General features: G+C 37.1%; 1 protein-coding gene across 3 annotated transcripts in view; it reads left to right on the top strand.

The window, feature by feature from the left end:
* Window positions 1-16,455, top strand: part of IL17RD (interleukin 17 receptor D) — a 43,450-nt gene extending 26,995 nt beyond the window's left edge. For all 3 annotated transcript variants that reach the window (XM_069028224.1, XM_069028225.1, XM_069028226.1), the window contains exons 3-13: window positions 8-133; window positions 1,548-1,666; window positions 2,355-2,475; window positions 3,495-3,539; window positions 3,634-3,785; window positions 4,170-4,235; window positions 4,662-4,716; window positions 5,645-5,755; window positions 7,399-7,583; window positions 9,749-10,685; window positions 12,962-16,455. In XM_069028224.1, coding sequence (XP_068884325.1) covers window positions 8-133; window positions 1,548-1,666; window positions 2,355-2,475; window positions 3,495-3,539; window positions 3,634-3,785; window positions 4,170-4,235; window positions 4,662-4,716; window positions 5,645-5,755; window positions 7,399-7,583; window positions 9,749-10,685; window positions 12,962-13,077 — 2,033 coding nt within the window. In that variant the 3' untranslated portion in view covers window positions 13,078-16,455. The remainder of the gene's footprint in view (window positions 1-7; window positions 134-1,547; window positions 1,667-2,354; window positions 2,476-3,494; window positions 3,540-3,633; window positions 3,786-4,169; window positions 4,236-4,661; window positions 4,717-5,644; window positions 5,756-7,398; window positions 7,584-9,748; window positions 10,686-12,961) is intronic.
* The last annotated feature ends 1,339 nt before the right edge of the window (window positions 16,456-17,794 follow it).

Here is a 17,794-nt window from a genome sequence, read left to right as displayed (position 1 = left end):
TTTTTAGACTGCACTCCTTACCTGAATTCAGTGGGAAGACACATGATTGGAGATGTGCAAAACATCACCATCAGTCAATTTGCATGCCAGGAGCAGGTGGCTGTGATGATCCTTTGGACAGCAAATGCCATTGGTAAGTTCTAGAGGGAAGTGGACTCACTCATCATGGGTTTGGTAATAACTTCCTGGTCATAGGTACTAAGTCAAATAATTAAATAATGCTTGAAATCATTGATGCAAACAGCCTAAGAAGAAAGGAATTGTTAACATCTTTGCAAAGCTCCTATTTTTCCACTGAATTCTGCAGAATTGTGCAGTTGAAAGCATTTGGTAATCTTCATCTGCAGACTGGATGGATCAAACATCCATGGGAAACAAAGCCTGGTGTTCTTCCTTGTAATCATCAGAGGTTAATCCTTTGGGAAATGTGAGGACAGAACTGCTGTGCAGACAGCTTGGGTAACATGGGAACTGGACACTTTCAGGGTCTTCATGTAAGGACAAATAGTGCTTTTGTTCCATAGAACAGTGAGAACACGTTTGGAAATGCTTTATCTTCTACAAAATTATAAAACATTAATCAAAACACACAAACCTAGTGAACCAGAGGAGGTGGTGGAAAATGTGGAAATGATACATATGGGATTTTATTTTTTGGTTTGACAAGCATAGCATAAACTGAAATGAGTCCATTTTGATTTATGTAGCATTTAGCTTACAAAAGCTGTGTCTGTGTCATTGATAAATATGTGTAATGCTATTGAGGACATGTAATTAGATGAAGTAGTGAGAGTTAAAAAGCTGTGCAGTGCCTTTGATACCTGAGCCACAAAACTGTCGCAGGGTTAACACTGGCGTTTTCCTGGGATATTCACATCACTGTGACTCAGTTTAGTCATGTCATGAAGTAATTCTGTGATGAGAACATTGTAAAGACACTGCTGAGATAAGTTGTATTGGAGTAACTTGAACAAAACGGGTGTAGTTCTGGCAGCAGTTATAAATAACTGGAAGTATACATGCACTGGAATAAATTCCATTCCATTTTAGTAAAGTTTTTTGTTATCCCTTACTGTACGAGAGCTAAAGAAGTTGTAACAATTGTTATCATTTTAATCTGGTAGTCTCAGAGATGATAGTAAAATTTATAAAGGAATATTTCTATAATTTGCCAGCAAAATATTATATTTGGTTGCTAGTAATGTGCTAGGAAATGTGAAGTTACTATGAAGTATTTCTGAAGGTGAAGAAGGTACTGATAACTTCTATTGCAGTGGTAATTTGGAAGCCCCAGATGAGACATGGGCCCCTCTGTTCTAAGCATTGCACAAGTATGTAGTAATTGTAGCCTTTGCCAAAGACTGAATTCTAGATAGGCAAGATAGAATGTGCAGAACTGATGTACAACAACAGGTATTAAATACAAACATACTTTGTATGACTGATAAGTTTCATTTTTAAAGACAAATGAAATACAAATTACATAAAATGCCACATAATGCATTTTGAAATATTCATCTTCTGTTTAAATGCCCTGCTGTTTGTAGGGATTGAATACCTGAAGGGATTTCGAGTAATACTTGAGGAGTTAAAATCAGAGGGAAGACAATGCCAGCAGATGGTTTTAAAGGATCCAAAGCAGCTCAGCCCCAGTTTTAAACGAACAGTAAGTGCTTTGTTTCAAGAATAGTTTCAGTGTTGTTTGACTGTGTGAGTAGTTTTGAAAGTGTCTATCATCCTACAACAGTTTGGGTCATTAAAGGTCATCCAGTTCCAGCACTTCTGCTGTGGTCAGGGATGCCTCCTGCTATCCCGGGTTGCTCCAAGTCCCATCCAGCCTGGCCTGGAACACTTGGAAGGATGGGGCAGCCACAGCTTCTCTGGGCAACCTATGCCATGGCCTCACTTCCTTCACACTGAAGAATTTCTTCCCAGTATCTAATCTAACTCTACCCTCTTTCAGTTTGAAGCCATTCCCCCTTGTCCTATTACTCCATGCCCTTGTCAAAGAGTTCGTTGGTTCCCGAAAGTATTACTGGTGAAATTAATGATGGTTGTTGCTTCGGAGAGAGATCTTGTCCCTTTCGATAGAAGCTTCCCTGGAGTTGGGAACTCTCATTTTGGTGACTCTGGAGTACAGATGCACGTCTGTAATGGTCTACATCCAACTATGTATTGAGATTCCTCATGTCAGATTGGAATAGAGGAGTAGGTAAAGCATTCTTAATGTATTAACTTGAGCCTTTGATTGCAAAACTGGGGGCTTGTTGTGAAAAATACTTTTAGTATTTCAACTATTATATCAACTATAATAGTTGATTTTAAAATACGTTGCAATCTTGTCTTTTTTGCAGGGAATGGAGTCCCAGCCCTTTGTAAATTTGAAGTTTGAAACGGATTACTTTGTCAAGATTGTTCCTTTTCCTTCCATTAAAAATGAAAGTAATTATCACCCATTTTTCTTCCGAACTAGATGTAAGTATTGCATATAATACAGTATTGCATATAATATAGTATTGCATATCATCTCCTCAGCGGGCCTCCCCTCTCCGCAACGCTTTGGGTTTCCCAACAAAGGAATTTAGTGGATGATGATGTTGGATGAGTCTGGGATAAGTAGTTACTGACATTGTCTTGGAAGGAAGATCTGGGTGTTAAGCAGAAAGAATTTGCATGCCATAGATAAATCTGTAGTGTGTGATCATATGTGTTAGGCAGCAACCAGGAGAAAAGTCTTAGGTAGCCCTGAGATTATTGCAGGTTTGCCTAGAACAGGATTGTTCTGTGGTTCTCAGGATCATTTAACTCATGGAGATGGTTTGCTCCTCTCTGGACATTGTGAAGAAGGGCAGGTTGTTTTTTGATTTTGAGATTACAATTTAAAAACAGCTGTCTAGAGATGGATGTAGAGGAGGACATTTAAAATTAGATAGCAGCAGATCAAGTTGAATTTCTCAAAATTACTTAGCAATTGGAGGTAGAGGGAAAAAACTTGAATAAGCTCCTCAGTGCTCACACAGTATGGTGAGAAACTGTAAGTACCCTTTGGGGTGAACTGTTGATATTTGTCCTGCTAAGGGTTTTTTTTCCCTGTAAAACTTTCCTAAGGTATTTTAAAGTCTGTCTGTTAATGCAGACCCCTGTACCATTGGTAGTAGTGCTCAGCATACTTACTCTGAGTAAATGTATTTAAGACTAGTTTTAACTTTCTCTCCTGACGTGCTGCACCTGGTGTTATCCCTTTTGTCTCACTGAGAAATGTGATACTCAAATTAATGGATCTCTGTTTCACATATCAAGATGAGAAGGGACTTGAAATCATGCCAAAGAAGTTAAGTTTGCAAAATGTATTTAGTCCAGGCATATTAGAGTCTGGGAAAGAAGTGGAGGTATTCAAAATTATGAGCTCCCTACTTTTGCCCTTGTTCTTTTTCTGTTTAAGTAGCATAGCAGTTTGATACTGTATAATTAATAATTTTTCTTTATATTTGTAGCGTGTGAATTGTTGCTACAGCCAGAAAACCTTGTCTGCAAACCTTGTAAGTAAAATGTAATATTTTAATATATTAATCTTACAAAAAGTTACTGTACTTGAAGAGTTGTTTTGTGATTCATGAATATCTCCTCTGACAGACTGGAAGCCAAGGAATGTGAATGTTACCCAGCAAGGCTTTAACATGCAAGTGTCCTTTGATCATGCACCTCACAACTTTGGGTTTAGGTACTACTTTCTTCACTACAAACTTAAGCATGAAGGGCCGTTTAAGCAAAAGACCTGCAAACAGGTATGTGGCTGAGTTGTGAAGCTCTTAAAAGCACAAACCCTATTAACATGAGGTGTTCTAAGGTCTTATAGAAGCTTTAAAAACTTAATATAAAATAGGATCAGTTTTAAAATTGTAAAACTATTTGGAACTGTTTATGTAAATAACAGTTATACTGTGATAGCACTCATCAGTCAAAAGCAGGCTTGAGGGCTCCACTGGACCTGGATAACACAAGTTTGTTCTGCAGGCAGAGGATTGTGTAATTGAATGGGCAGACTGAGTTTTGCTGCTTTAAGGTGTGTGAATACAAGAATGCTCTGCCTGTTCCTAAACCAATGTGAATTCTTTATTAGGTTTTAAAAGTATGTGAATGGCTTGCAAAGTATTCTTTCTTTGATGTAGGAGCAGAACACAGACACTACAAGTTGTGTTCTTCAGAACGTATCTCCAGGGGATTATATAATTGAGGTAATATTTCTGAATAGTCTTTTGTGCAACACCTAAGTGAGGATGTTAATGGGAAAATGGAGTAAAATTAAAATATTTCAAACCACACTGGTAGAATTGACCTTCGAGCATCCCTGCTGAAGTAACTTGGGCAAGTAAATTTTTTACAATGTTCTTGGCCTTTCCATAGCTTTGCTTCCCTGAGTGCATAGCACTTTCATCTGTGCCTTAAACTGAAGTTGAAGGCCTGCATAATTCCTGGACTTTGATTTTTATTTTTGTTAATTGGAATTCTGTTCCTTGGTCAATTTTTGTTATACTAGTTTGTGCTGCTCTTTAGTTTTAACTATTTGAACAGTAACTTTCTTCACGTTTGGTCATAAGAGCTGTTGCAGTTATTTTATGTATTGCAGAAAGTAAATAAAATTAATTTTTTACTTTTCCAAGCTGGTTGATGACACTAACACAACAAGGAAAACAATGCACTATGCACTAAAACCAGGTATGAGTTCTGTTTTTTAAACAATATACTATATTTAACGTATTAATTTAGATTCAGTTTTAATTATGTTAGAAGTAAGTCTCTATTTGACCTCTGTTTGCCATAAGCTAGACCATTGAGGTAATTGTGCTGTGATTTTTTGACCTAATGAAAAAGGAGTAGAGGTGACACTTGAGCCTACACATGTGCATCTCTCTACATTTGTATTTAGTGGCGTTTAGATCAATCCATCATTGGAAATCTTTGTGGGAAAGTGGCTTTTGTTGTATATGTGGATATGAGGGATCATAACTTTAATTGTATATAACTGACAGTGCAGTAGTGTGGGAACAGTGTAATGAAACTGTGGGAGCAGCCTAAGCACATCACCTGTGTCCTTCAGCCCTGGTACCAAACCGAGCGATCTGGAGAACCTGTCAGGTGGATGCTTCACATGCCTGTGGATCAGCCCTGTTTTTGAGAAGCTAAACAGGGATTTCAGAGTGTAATTGCAGCCTCAAAACAGCCACAGATGGAGGCAGTGGGAAAAATGCACTGAATCCTAATGCACATTGCTGAGGGTGATCTCTGCAAGAGGGCAGTTCTTTCTAAGTGGCAAGTTCAGCACCCTGGAACCAAAACATGTCAGGTCCAAATGACCACTGCATATCTCATCAAAACTACACCTGGCACAGGGTTGTTCTCCTGGGGCTGGTGTGAGTTGCAGCTCTTGTTACTTGCGTGAGCCACTGATGCTGTGGCAGTGGCACAACCACCATAAAACCTAATTTGAAATGGAGCAGGACATGATGTTTGGGCCTACTGTGTCTTCAGGAATTAGCTGATAATAGAGTACTGCAGCAGTTTTGCATTCCCAGTGTGAAGATCTGTTCAGGTAATTGTAGTATAGCATATTTGCATGTGGCTAATTGTGCTTGCTTTTTCCAAGTGCACTCCCCGTGGGCTGGCCCGATCAGAGCCATTGCCATCACGGTCCCTTTGGTTGTCATCTCTGCATTTGCCACGCTTTTCACAGTGATGTGCCGCAAGAAACAGCAAGGTAAGAGGGTTTATTCAGTACAAAGTTCAGTTTAAAGATGCTTTTGCAACCAAAACAGTCTTAATTGGTAGGTTAATTCCAGAAATATCTTTATCTGAACATCTTTCTTTTCTATTTCTCTGTCCTTCCTCCCCTCAGCTTTTTTGTCTATTGAAACCTATAGCAAATTCTTACTCAGTGCTTGAGAGTAATTGGTTGCCTAGACACTATTGTATCACAGATCAAGGCTTCACTGTAAAAAGGAGAGATCAAAAGCAATATTGGAAAATATTTTTTATTTCATGTTTCTTTTTATTTGAGAAAGTACTATGTGACCATGTAGATTACTAACAGGTTTGTAAATAGATATGTTTTAAACATTCCCTTCTTTTTCTCAGAAATACCTAATTCATTTTCATTTTAAATCAGAAGGAAAGTAAAGCCATGTGATGCCAATACAATTCACAGTGCTTTCTGGAATACTGTCTACAGCTACTATTCCAGATTTGCTCACTTTCCTGGAAGTTTCCTTTACCTTTCATTCTAAGCCATCTTCCTAAATTTACTCTAAGCCCTGCTTGCAGATGTTTTTCTAACTTAAGGTTCCATCCCTCCTTGCTGACTTCTCCTCTGTATCCAGGAGCTGGCAAGCAACGCTTGATACATTTAAATGTTAAAAAACCATTGGCTTTTTTTACAGAATTTGGAGAATCGTGGTTTCATGAATAATGGAAAAAGAGAGTACTTCTCCAAACCTCAGATATCTGTGTTATCCACCTGAATTTTGGCACTGAGATATACTGCAAGTGCTGTATGCCAGCTGGGTTAAATCCTTTTACCTTCTGGTCTCCTGTAGTTATCCCTTTGCTCATAGCTAGCACAGTTCCAACAAAAAACCCAGACAAATCACTGAGGATTTGGCTACAGAGAGAGTTGTTCCAGAATAGTTATTCCTGATGAATTGTTCTGAATTGAATCCCTAGATGGATATTTGTATTTTGAAATACTCATGCTTTATTCTGAATTAGCTTAACCAGCTGTAGAACTAGATTGAATTAGTCTGTCATATGGCCAGACATTTTTGTTCCAGCACAAAAGCATCTACGCAAGGAAACAGTAATAGCTATTTTGATTTAAATTAATCATATCTTAATTCAAATTAATGTCAAATTAATGTCCAAACATGGGTGTGTATATATACACTAGAGAGATCCTGTATGATATCCTGAAGGGGTCTGTGGACCTGGAGTTTAATATTCTTACCTGGCTTATGTTGTGGTTTGGGGTTTTTATAACAAGAGACTTTGTTAGACAGGAAACTCTTGAAGATGATACATCTTTTAGGCTTATAATATTTGGACAGAGATTAGAAGCTGGTTAATGGTGAAACCACCTCATTCTATCTATAAATTAAACCTTCCTTGTGTTTTCTGAGTTGGACAGAAATAACTGCACATTTAACTTTGAAAGTGTATTCCACAGGTAGCAACTCTTAAGCTGGATAAATAGAGTGTGTGCAACTTTTCTTTTTCAGGATGGAGAGGAAAGTCTTCAGAAAAAAAACCCCATTATTGTATGCATTAGTAAAGAGACTACAAAAGTAATAAAAACCCAACACAAAATCAAGCTTTATAGTGTGAACTCTCTTTTCTCTTCCAATTTAGAAAATATATATTCCCATCTAGATGAGGAGAGCTCAGAATCTTCAGCATATGCTGCAGGTCTCCATGTGGAAAGACTTCGTCCCCGGCCAAAAGTGTTCATCTGCTATTCCAGTAAAGATTGCCAGAAGCACATTAATGTCATCCAGTGCTTTGCTTATTTTCTTCAGGACTTTTGTGGCTGTGAGGTAAACTCAACATTTCAAATGTAAACAACTTTTCCTTAATTGAAACAGCACTCCCAAAATCTGTGCTTGAAAAGTAGGTATTTCAGTCCCTCCTTTCCACAGAGATAACTTTTGTTATTTTTCTAAATATTGGCTGTTTAAATTTACTTTACTTGGGGAAATGAACAGATCTTATCCAGTGTAAAAAAAAAAACAAACAAAAAAACCAAAAACACAAAAAAACCAAAACAACCCAAACCAACAGAATAGTGGAAGATCACGATTCCAGGACTTTGATTCAGCCATGTTTAGCTTGCTTTGAATTAAGTGCTTTTTCTGTTCGGTAGGTCTTGCATCTTTATAGTCAGCAGCCACAAAGAGGTGTTTTTGTCTACCTAATATACTTTAGTATTCCTAAAATATGTTTTGTATTGTAGTTTAAAAGAAGTTGAATCTCTCAAGATTTCTACTCATAGAGCAAAAACTGCATTATTAGCATTACTTGTTGACAATATGTACTTACTAATTGATTTTCATTTTTTTACTTCCCATCTGTTCCATTAATACTGTAAAATCAGCAACTCTTTTTTTTTTTCTTGTTTTTGTTTGAAAGCCATGAGAGAGACATTCAAATTGCTACTTTAAATGAGTAGGCTTAGAATCTCATACTGCTTTCTAACATAGAATCAATATGTGGCCAGTTTTTCACTTTCCAGCTGGAAAAAGGCAGGACAATGATTGGTCTCTTTGTGCTGCATTTTTCCTCCCATCCCCGGGATGTGAATGAGATGAGCTGGAGCTGGGTTTGGTTACAGCAGTTCTGCTCTCTGGTGACCAAACACAGAAACACAACCGAGGCCTCACGTGTTTGGTGGGGATGGTCAGAACTTTTTCATCTGTTTAAAATTTATATGACAAAATACTGATAGCATCTATGCACAGAAATAATATATTTTGTTAATAAAACTGTGGAGTTTAATACAAAAAGTGATGCTCGGTGCATAACAGAAGAATTGCACAAGTACTTTTCATATGGAATTGGAATGTTTTCTCATAAAGGATAAAACCAGTGGCATTTAGTAGCCATTTAAAAATAACTTGTCAGTAATAAAAATCGTTTCTCACAGATAGCAGGTCACACAGGATTTTGAAGACCAGAAACAAAACCAGACACAAAACTACCTGCATCTCCCAAGCAGCAGTAGAATGACTCCTCTTCCCCATGCATAGAATAGAGTTGTCTGTTTGGAAGGAACTGACAGTGATCATCCAGTCCAGCTGACTGAGCACTTCAGGCAGGATCACTTTCTTCCTGTAGCCAACTGTGTGGTAGCAGTTTTCAGGAGTCCTTGTGTTCTGGGCATCCACCTGCTCTGTCTTCTGATGGGGCAAAGTTTTCCACTCTGCTGTGGGTGATACATAGCAGAGCAAAGATTTTTGTTCTCTGGAAAAATGCTTCAAAGAGGATCTTATAAGTCGTTTTGATGTGTGTCTATTATGCAAGTTTTTTGCATCTGTTTTTTTCTTTTATCCTACTACTCATTCCTCCTGTGAGATGAAGCATTGTGTCCCTCCTCTTGCTGTACACCAGCATTTCAGATCATGTAGAGTGGTCAGAGAGCTTGACAAAGTACAAAATAAGATAACTCTTAGGACAAAATTTTCAGAGCTTTCTCATCAGATAAAACTGCTGCTGTTTTGCATCCTAACTGGAAGGACTTGATATTATAGGCACTAATTAGGTTTCTATCTAGATATGAAAATTATTGGCATCACACTTCATTAGTATGCAAGGGTGATAAGTGAATATGGCACTTAGGGGCACGGTTTAGTGGTAGACTTGGCAGTGCTGGGTGAATGGTTGGTCTTGATCTTAAAGGTCTTTTTCAATCTAAACAATTCCATGATTCTGTTACTTCTGTTACATTCAGCACATTATGGACCCAGACATACAATGGTAAACTGTTTGAGGCAAGCACAATTGTTTATTGTGCGTTGATGATATCAAATTTAGTTCCATAGGTAAATTCTGATTTACTTGATGCAGCCACATTTCCTATGTTCTTTTTATTCCCCAATAAATACTGCTATGTATCAAATCCATTGTACTTTTTTTTTTTTTAGGAACTACTTGGGTTTACATTCATAAAAGTTAATATCAACCAGAATTTTTTTTTCTTTTCCAGGTGGCGTTAGATTTGTGGGAAGATCTAAAAAACTGTAAAGAAGATCAGAAGGAGTGGCTTATTAAAAAAATAAATGAGTCCCAGTTTATCATCATTGTGTGTTCCAAAGGAATGAAATACTTTGTTGAAAAAAAGAACTGGAAGCACAGAGGAGTCACCAAAGATGCAGGAAAAGGAGAACTCTTTCTCTTTGCTGTGTTGACTGTTGCAGAGAAGCTTCGTCAGGCAAAGCAGAATTCAGCTGACCTCTGCAAGTTCATTGCAGTCTACTTTGATTACTCCTGTGAGGGAGACATCCCTGCTATTCTGGATCTAAGCACTAAATACAAACTCATGGACAATCTCCCCCAGCTCTATTCACACTTACACTCCAGAGATCTTAGTGTACAGGATTCAGATGTGTTTCCTGTTAACATTAGTAAAAGGAATTATTTCAGGAGCAAATCTGGGAGGTCCCTTTATGTTGCTATTTGCAATATGCATCAGTTCATTGATCAGGAACCAGATTGGTTTGAGAAACAATTTATTCCCTTCCCTCTGCCTTCTTTACACTACTCAGAGCCTGTCATGGAAAAATTTGATTCAGGCTTGGTTTTAAATGACTTGGTGAATAAACAGGTGATGGATGGTGATTTTTACCTGAAAACAGATCTAAATATTTCAGTGGGGAATTCAGACTCTCACTGTATAATTCAGCACTTAAACCTTGGAGAAGATACAGAAACTCAGGACATTCAAGTTGATGGCAGCTCTGTCCTTCAGCCATTGTTACATGTTGTTAAAGCTTCAAATCTGAAAGACATGCCTCGAGATTCTGGAATCTACGATTCATCTGTTCCTTCTTCTGAATTATCTTTACCTTTAATGGAAGGACTATTGACAGACCAAATGGAAACATCTTCCATTACAGGAAGTGTTTCTTCATCATCAGGTTTAGGTAAGATACAGCAGTGTTTCAAAACTTATATTCAGTTACTGTGCATATTTCTGCCATCTCCAAATAGGTAAGATAATATGTGAGGAGCCATATAGAAGGCTGCAGAGAAAGGTAAGCATTGTATAAAGATGGTAAAACAGGTACAGTGACTTTGGGAAAATGAATATTTTTCTTAACTTACAGTGTGTGGAGGAAATCTTAGCTAGATGAGATTTCACTAAAATTCTATTAATAGGTCACTACTCATTAATTGACCTATTCTTGGAGAGATAGTTTCTTTCTTCCTTCCAGGGGCTCCTTGGCAGCTGGGATTTCAGCTGACAGCTGTGTGGTGTAATCAAGAGGGTGATATGGTGAAGCATTCTCACAGACAGCCATAAATCTAAACCTGACATCCTATTTTGCTCCAGCACATACTGGATCCTTTAGGGATATTTTCTGTACAACTCAAGTTTCAGAATGACATCAGGCTTCTCACCACACAGGGATCTGGGGAATGAACAAGTGGATTTCAGTGGAGGAATTTAAATGCTTGGAAGACACTCCAGAATAGAAACCCATCTTAGATGCCTCCAGTTAGAAGGTGTAAATTTTGCCTCAGGCTGTATAAAAAAAACTGGTCTGACCTTACTAGTTGTAGGATATTGAACTGGCATCACAACTGCATCAGCGTGGAATGTTCCAGCAATTGTATTGACATGATAAAACTGCACTTTGCTAAGATTTTCCATAAGCAGCTACAACAGGTGAATATTGCATTTTGATGGTAGTATGCTGTTCTGCTTTCTGGAATGAGTGCTGACAGTGAGTTAACTAGACTTTTCTCTTGGCTAAATTAATTTTCTAATATTATTAAGACAATTCATAACTAATGTTTGATGCCAGAATTATCTTGGAGGAAGAGAATACAAATGCTGATTTACAGATATAGCACCTATATTTATCAGGTAGATAGTCTACAGGACTAAATAGTTAAAATTTGAAAAAAACTTCATGGGGAAAAAACCCCAGATTTACTGATTTAATTAATTAAGTCACAATTAGTCTGTTTTCAAAATGAAAACTATATTTTTTAGTTTCCTGCTATCTTCTTATTTAGCCTTTTGTCACATATGTGGGAAAAATTACAGATGATCTCTGTAACGGTTCTAGTGAAAGTAGGATGCTGGTTTAAAATGTATGGTCTTCCTGTAAGAATGCTTTCCCAGTGTCCCCCTCCTGAATCAATTACTGAGCTGTCAGCTGGGTATCCCAGCTGCAAGGAGGCACTGGAAGAAAGAGGCAGTCTTCCCAGTAATTAATTCTCAAGTCACATACCCCCTTGTTAACATGCTTCAGCTGGAGAGGTTAAACGTTAGAGCTCTTGCTGGTGGAGTTGGATTTAACACTGATGTTCCAATGTCTTAAGAAACCACTATAATTTCTGCCATTTTCCCATTTACTGTCCTCATCCAAAAGCACCACTCTGACTGACTCTCCCCCAAACCTGCCTCACCTAAAGCACAGTCTTAATGAGGTACAGGGTAGAAAGGAGACAGTATCTGGAACTGAGCATCATCTGCCTTTTAGAGTGTAACCCATTCAATTTCTTTAGTGTCCCAGACGTACAAAACATTTATAGCCCTAATATTTAGATGCCTGAAAATGAGAGGATTAAATTGAATTTTTAAACTTTTATTGTTGTTCTGAGAGGTGGACATTATTATTACTCTGAATTCACACTACATTCTGGTTTTTTACTTATTTTTTACCCATTACTTGATCAGAACAGATGTGAATAGCTCTGACATTTAGCATCTCAGAAGAAGATCTTTCCTTTTTTCCTTAAAGGACAGTCTGATATAATCTTCTGAAAAAAATCATAAATCATGTAATTTAAAATCCTAAATCACTTAATTCGTAATCCTTTCTTTCAGTGCAGTTCCTGTGCAGAGTATTGATGTGCAAAGAAAAAAAATCCCCAAAGAGATCATCATATTTGGCATCCTCAATTGAAGTTCAAACCAGTTTAATTTTGAGGAAGTACCAACAACCAGACCTTCACTAGGTCCATTCACTAATAAGGTCTTCCCAAAGAAGTCCTGCCTGGGAAGAAAATTAGTATTGTATCTTTTGATAAGGTTTTACTGAGCCTGGTGGTTCAGCCTCAGGAGTGTGTGACAAGATGGTGCAGAGGTTTTTCATAAGTTTTCTTTGCATTGTTTCTGAAACGTTGACCAAATACAAAATCACTGTTTCAATTAACGAACTTCACTTTTTTTTTTTCCCTTTTATAGGGGAAGAAGAACCTCCTGTAATGACTGCTACAAAGTTCTTAGTGCCTGGAATATGTAAAGCAGAACTTCATTGCCATATCCACACTGATGAACTGCAGGCAATTGCTCCTTTATAATACATCACAACATTGTTATGCATTGCCACTTTATCAACAGCCTCTGTTTGTGCTTTAACTACCACACTGTCTCAGCACTAAATCTACTTGAAGGAACAAACAGCCCCTGAAGAAGATCTGTTATTCTGTTTTTTGTGGCCAGTAAACTTGAATCTGTTGGTCTTTTTATAAAAAGTCTCTCATGATTTGAAAAATGTAGCATGGAAAAATAGAAGAGAATACATTTAAAATTATTCCTGTTATAATTTAAATGTCATGGTATTACACTGTTTATAGATGCCATAATCAAAATTTAGTATTTTTTGCTAGGAATAACTTTGCAACTGGACATAAAATAGCTTGGAACATTAAGCCTTAGTAAATTTTGTAGTCCAGCCTCTAGTTTTAAGTGCTGATGTACTTGATGGCAGGAGTGTTGTAGTGAATGAGAACAGGATTTTTTTCAGAAGCAAGATAAAATGCCAAAGGTAAGATCAAGAAATTCTCCATCAGAAGAAATAATTTTCTTTTAGAAATGTTGGAGCTCTTTTCCTCAGTCTCTTTTTCCCAGATGTTAATGTGTCTCAGTATTTAACTTCAGTGCATGTCTCCCTGTTCTGCATTAATCTCCCGTCTCTGCTGCAGTCTGGCTGTGGTGACTCACAAACAGCACCATCCTGAGGCTGAAGTATCGTTTTTTGTAACAGACAAAAATACAGGTCCTCCATATGCTGAGTGATACCATGGAAACAAAGTTTCCTATTTTTTTCCTGAAGGGCTAATCTAAAGAATAAAGAGATGGGGGAAGGAAGACCGTATTTTATATTGAAGATACTCTGGGTTTGTTCAGCCATGAGATGAGTATGCTTTATGGGGGGTTCATACTGTCCTTTGAGGACATGGTGCTACAACACCACCTGGGCTAAACCAAGCCAAGCCAAGCAGTTAACAGGCAGGAATGCTTTATCTTGAGTCAAGCAGTAAACAGAAGCCAGTGAGTTACTCTGCAGTTTTCACTAGTTACCATCACTTAGTGATTAAGATCATGTACTGTCACTAGTATTGTATTAAGGAAAAATGCAAAAACTACAACTGGCCATGTTTATCTGCTGACACAGAGCATGCATGTCCTGTTTCCTGCAGTGACCAGCTGAGTAAATCCTCATTCAAAATGTCCCTCCTGTTTCCAAGGAGCAACTTTTCCAGAGTTAAACACATCTGTGTAACTGCAGTTCCAGGCACTATTACAATAAGCATGGGAACAGCAAATACTAAAGGATACCTTAGCAATGTGCCTTTGCTCATTCTGCTCATGGAGTCAAATTCTGTCTCATTTAACCTATATTCACATTCCACTAGCAGGAGGTTACTGTAGGGAGAATTAAGGGAGAACTCAAATACCTCAAACATTCTCTCAGTTTTAATAGATGAGAATTAGACATTGCTAACTGTTGCATTTTATTATCCATTTTAATAGCATGAGATAGAACTATTAAGTGATTATTTTGGCTGAGTAGCTGTAAAGCTCACGGGTTGTTTTCTTGAGTTGTTTTTGTTTTGGTTTGGGTTTCTTTGCGTCAGTTTGTATTTAATCTTTTAATTTCCAAACAAAAGACTCTTGAGATTGTTATCACAGATGGAATAAGAAAGTGCTGTAACAATTATTTGTGTATAACCATTGATGGCAGAATTCTGACATGCTTTGCAATTGTAGTATGGAATTCTGTGACCATTTGGATGCATGTGTTGGATCTGGAGGGCCTTGTCCATTAATGTAATGTTTCTTATTCTCTCTGCTTTCTGAATTTCAGAGAACATTACCTGGAAAACTTCAAAACTTGCAATATCTAAGTTTAGGTACGTTACTCACACAGGGAATCGTCTGCACCTTTGATGATTTTTTTTTAAGGCTGTGCCTTGGGCCTTATTGAAGGCAAAATTCTCCATGTTTTCCAGTACTTGAAGGTCAAACTAGGCAGAATCATTTAGAGGTAAATGCTCCTCCACTAAATCCAGCTATGAAGGATCTTGATTTGGTGCAATTCTTGGTTTTTTACTGGAGAAAGGGTTTGGGTTGAATAAGACAAGGCAGAAAGGTGACACAATTTGTGTGCTGAAGATCTGCTGTGCATACAAATGCCAAAGCTGCAGAACATGAGGAGGAGGAGGCAGTTTCTTAGCAGTGAGCTGGTGGAGGTAATGCTGCTTTCATCCATGGGAAGTCCCAGCTCGCTTACTGTTACTTAATGCTGGGCTAAAGATTGGGAAGATTTCCTTGTTCCATTAAATGAAATTAAGTTTTCTTTTTGAGCTCTAAGAAAGCTGAGTGTTGAAAAGGGATTAAGGCAGTTGCACAGAGAATTGTTATTAATGTTTTTTTTTAAATTTGTTCAAAATTTGCTGTACAATCATGCAAACTTATTTGTTAATTATGAAAAGTCTGTGCACGTGACAGTCAAATCTAGGGGTGTGAGGGAAGAAAAATTCCTTTATTCCTTCTTATCTTAAGGTGGAAGCAGCATATTGTATGTACTCAGAAAAAAGACAATATAATTAAGTGAAAATATAGATTAGGACAGCCCACACTTAAAGTATACAAAAGTAAGAGAAGTAATACTTAATCTAACTTAGTATAGTTTTTTTACAAAGTCAGAGTTCTTAAAACAATTAGAAAGATACTGTATATTGAGATTCTGGGAGAACATAGTACTGAATTGGCAAGAATTCTTAATTTTTTTCTCTGATGAGAATAGCATCAAAAATCCTTGTAAAAATTATTTTTTTAAAGATACGTTAACACATGTTAGAGATTAGTTTACTACTGTTTTCAAGCATTAGTAAATTCTAAACATCATGTTAATGGCAAAAGGATCCCTTTAATTTCTGGTACTCTCAAGTGTGTGGACATTGGATGTTTTATAGTGTATTTTCTGGGAGGGTGGAAAAAACATTGGAAAGCTGAAGGCTCAAGATGTGGCAGCATGTTCAGCATTTTGAATGATGAGTACAGTTGTTGTCATAATTTGTACGTGTCCAAGGACACATAAACTGTTGAAAATGGAATGCACCTGACATTTGCAGAAATAATTTTTTATCATACTATAATTTAGAAGTTAAATATCAAAATAAAATATTTTTATTCCATTTCATTCATTGGGCTTTTCTTATACTGCTAAAAAGAAATGGCTTAAAAGTGCAGTGGTTTTATCCTGCACCCTTTGAGTGCAGTTCCACACAACACACAAGCAGCCAGACCTGCTAACTGCTGTTCATGCTCTACATGAGGGAGGGAAATGGCTGTTTTGATGGGTCTTTATTATAGTCAAGCAACTCTAAGAAACTTTAACTTCTAAATCTTCTGTATTGGACAGACTGGGTCTGATTTTATTTTTTAATAAAATTGTGTTAATGTGATTTTATGTAATTATTTTTCCTATATCCTCCCTGAAGGTCTCCTAGCAGTACATGATTGTTCTGCATGCCAAGTGAAACTTATCCACATCCACAAAGCTGTAGTAACCTGGACTGGATTCATTTTGTCAAAGAGGATGTGATAAATGCATAAGATTTATATGTGGTTTCTTTTCATCCAGCTGATTTCAAAGCACTGCTCCAGTCAGTGAAGCTTGCAAACTGTAATTTTAGGGGTAGGCCTTGAAACCCCTCTGATTCCTTATGTTGCTCAGGTAAATGAAGGGAATCTAGTTATATAATGTCAGATATAATAATTTAAAATATAATAGACTTAATAGTTACAATAGTAAATATCTATGCAAGAAGAAATCAACATCTGGAGAATTCTCTTCATCAGGTTTTAAGAAGACTTAAAGCTGTAACAGTCAAGGCTGATTGACAAAAATCAGACTTGTTTTCCAGACTCTCCTGGTAGAATTGCAGGCCTTGACAATAGATGGCAGATTGAGCTAGTATGAGTGAGTGGGTGGAATGCTGTCCTGTTGGGCTGCTGATTTAGTTGGAATTCTAACTATTTAGTTGCTACTGGTGTGCAAAAAGATCTGCTTGAAGAGAGGCTGTCTTGTTGATCATATGAGTCAGGTAAGTTTATTTCATGGCAGTCCATCAATTTGGCATTTTGTCTCCACAGGAGAAGTGTGTATCTGCAGTTTCAAGTAATTCTAAGCTCTCTAACACATCTGCTCCCTGTGCAGATTCTGTATTAACCCTTGAACTGTAAATCAACATAAAATTGTTCACAAAACTTGCTCTGAATTTTTGTTAATAGCCAGCCGGGTTTATGATGAGATTTTACTCAGCCTAAAATAGTTTGCTATTGATAATCATAATACATTATCCGAGGAACACAACATTTCTTACATTTCTTTATTACTACATTTCTTAATAGCCATGGAACCCTAGATTATATCATGGACTTTGGTATAGATTATACCAAGGACCAAGTGTTTTTTCCATTTTAAACTAAATTAACCTTTAATTGCAATATTGACTACTTCCAATAACTGCAAACCAGGACTTCTTCATTACCTTTGACAGTATACTAAAAATACAGATCACACCTAAAAACAGAAGTCACCTTCTTCATGGTTAAGAAAAAAATTGATTTCTAACCCAATTACAGAGGATTAAACTTCTCAAATTGGATGCCTTGCATAGTAAAAGGGAAAATTAAACACCTGAAGAATGGGCTTGTTTATTTATTTTTTACATAATTACCACATTAAACTGTTTTTTAAAGAAAAAGAATCCCCAGAAGTATTTT

Source organism: Aphelocoma coerulescens, chromosome 12 (assembly GCF_041296385.1).
Source record: "Aphelocoma coerulescens isolate FSJ_1873_10779 chromosome 12, UR_Acoe_1.0, whole genome shotgun sequence".
Lineage (NCBI taxonomy): Eukaryota > Metazoa > Chordata > Aves > Passeriformes > Corvidae > Aphelocoma > Aphelocoma coerulescens.
The sequence above is the reverse complement of the archived record's forward strand: the minus strand, read 5'-3'. Positions and strand labels throughout refer to the sequence as shown.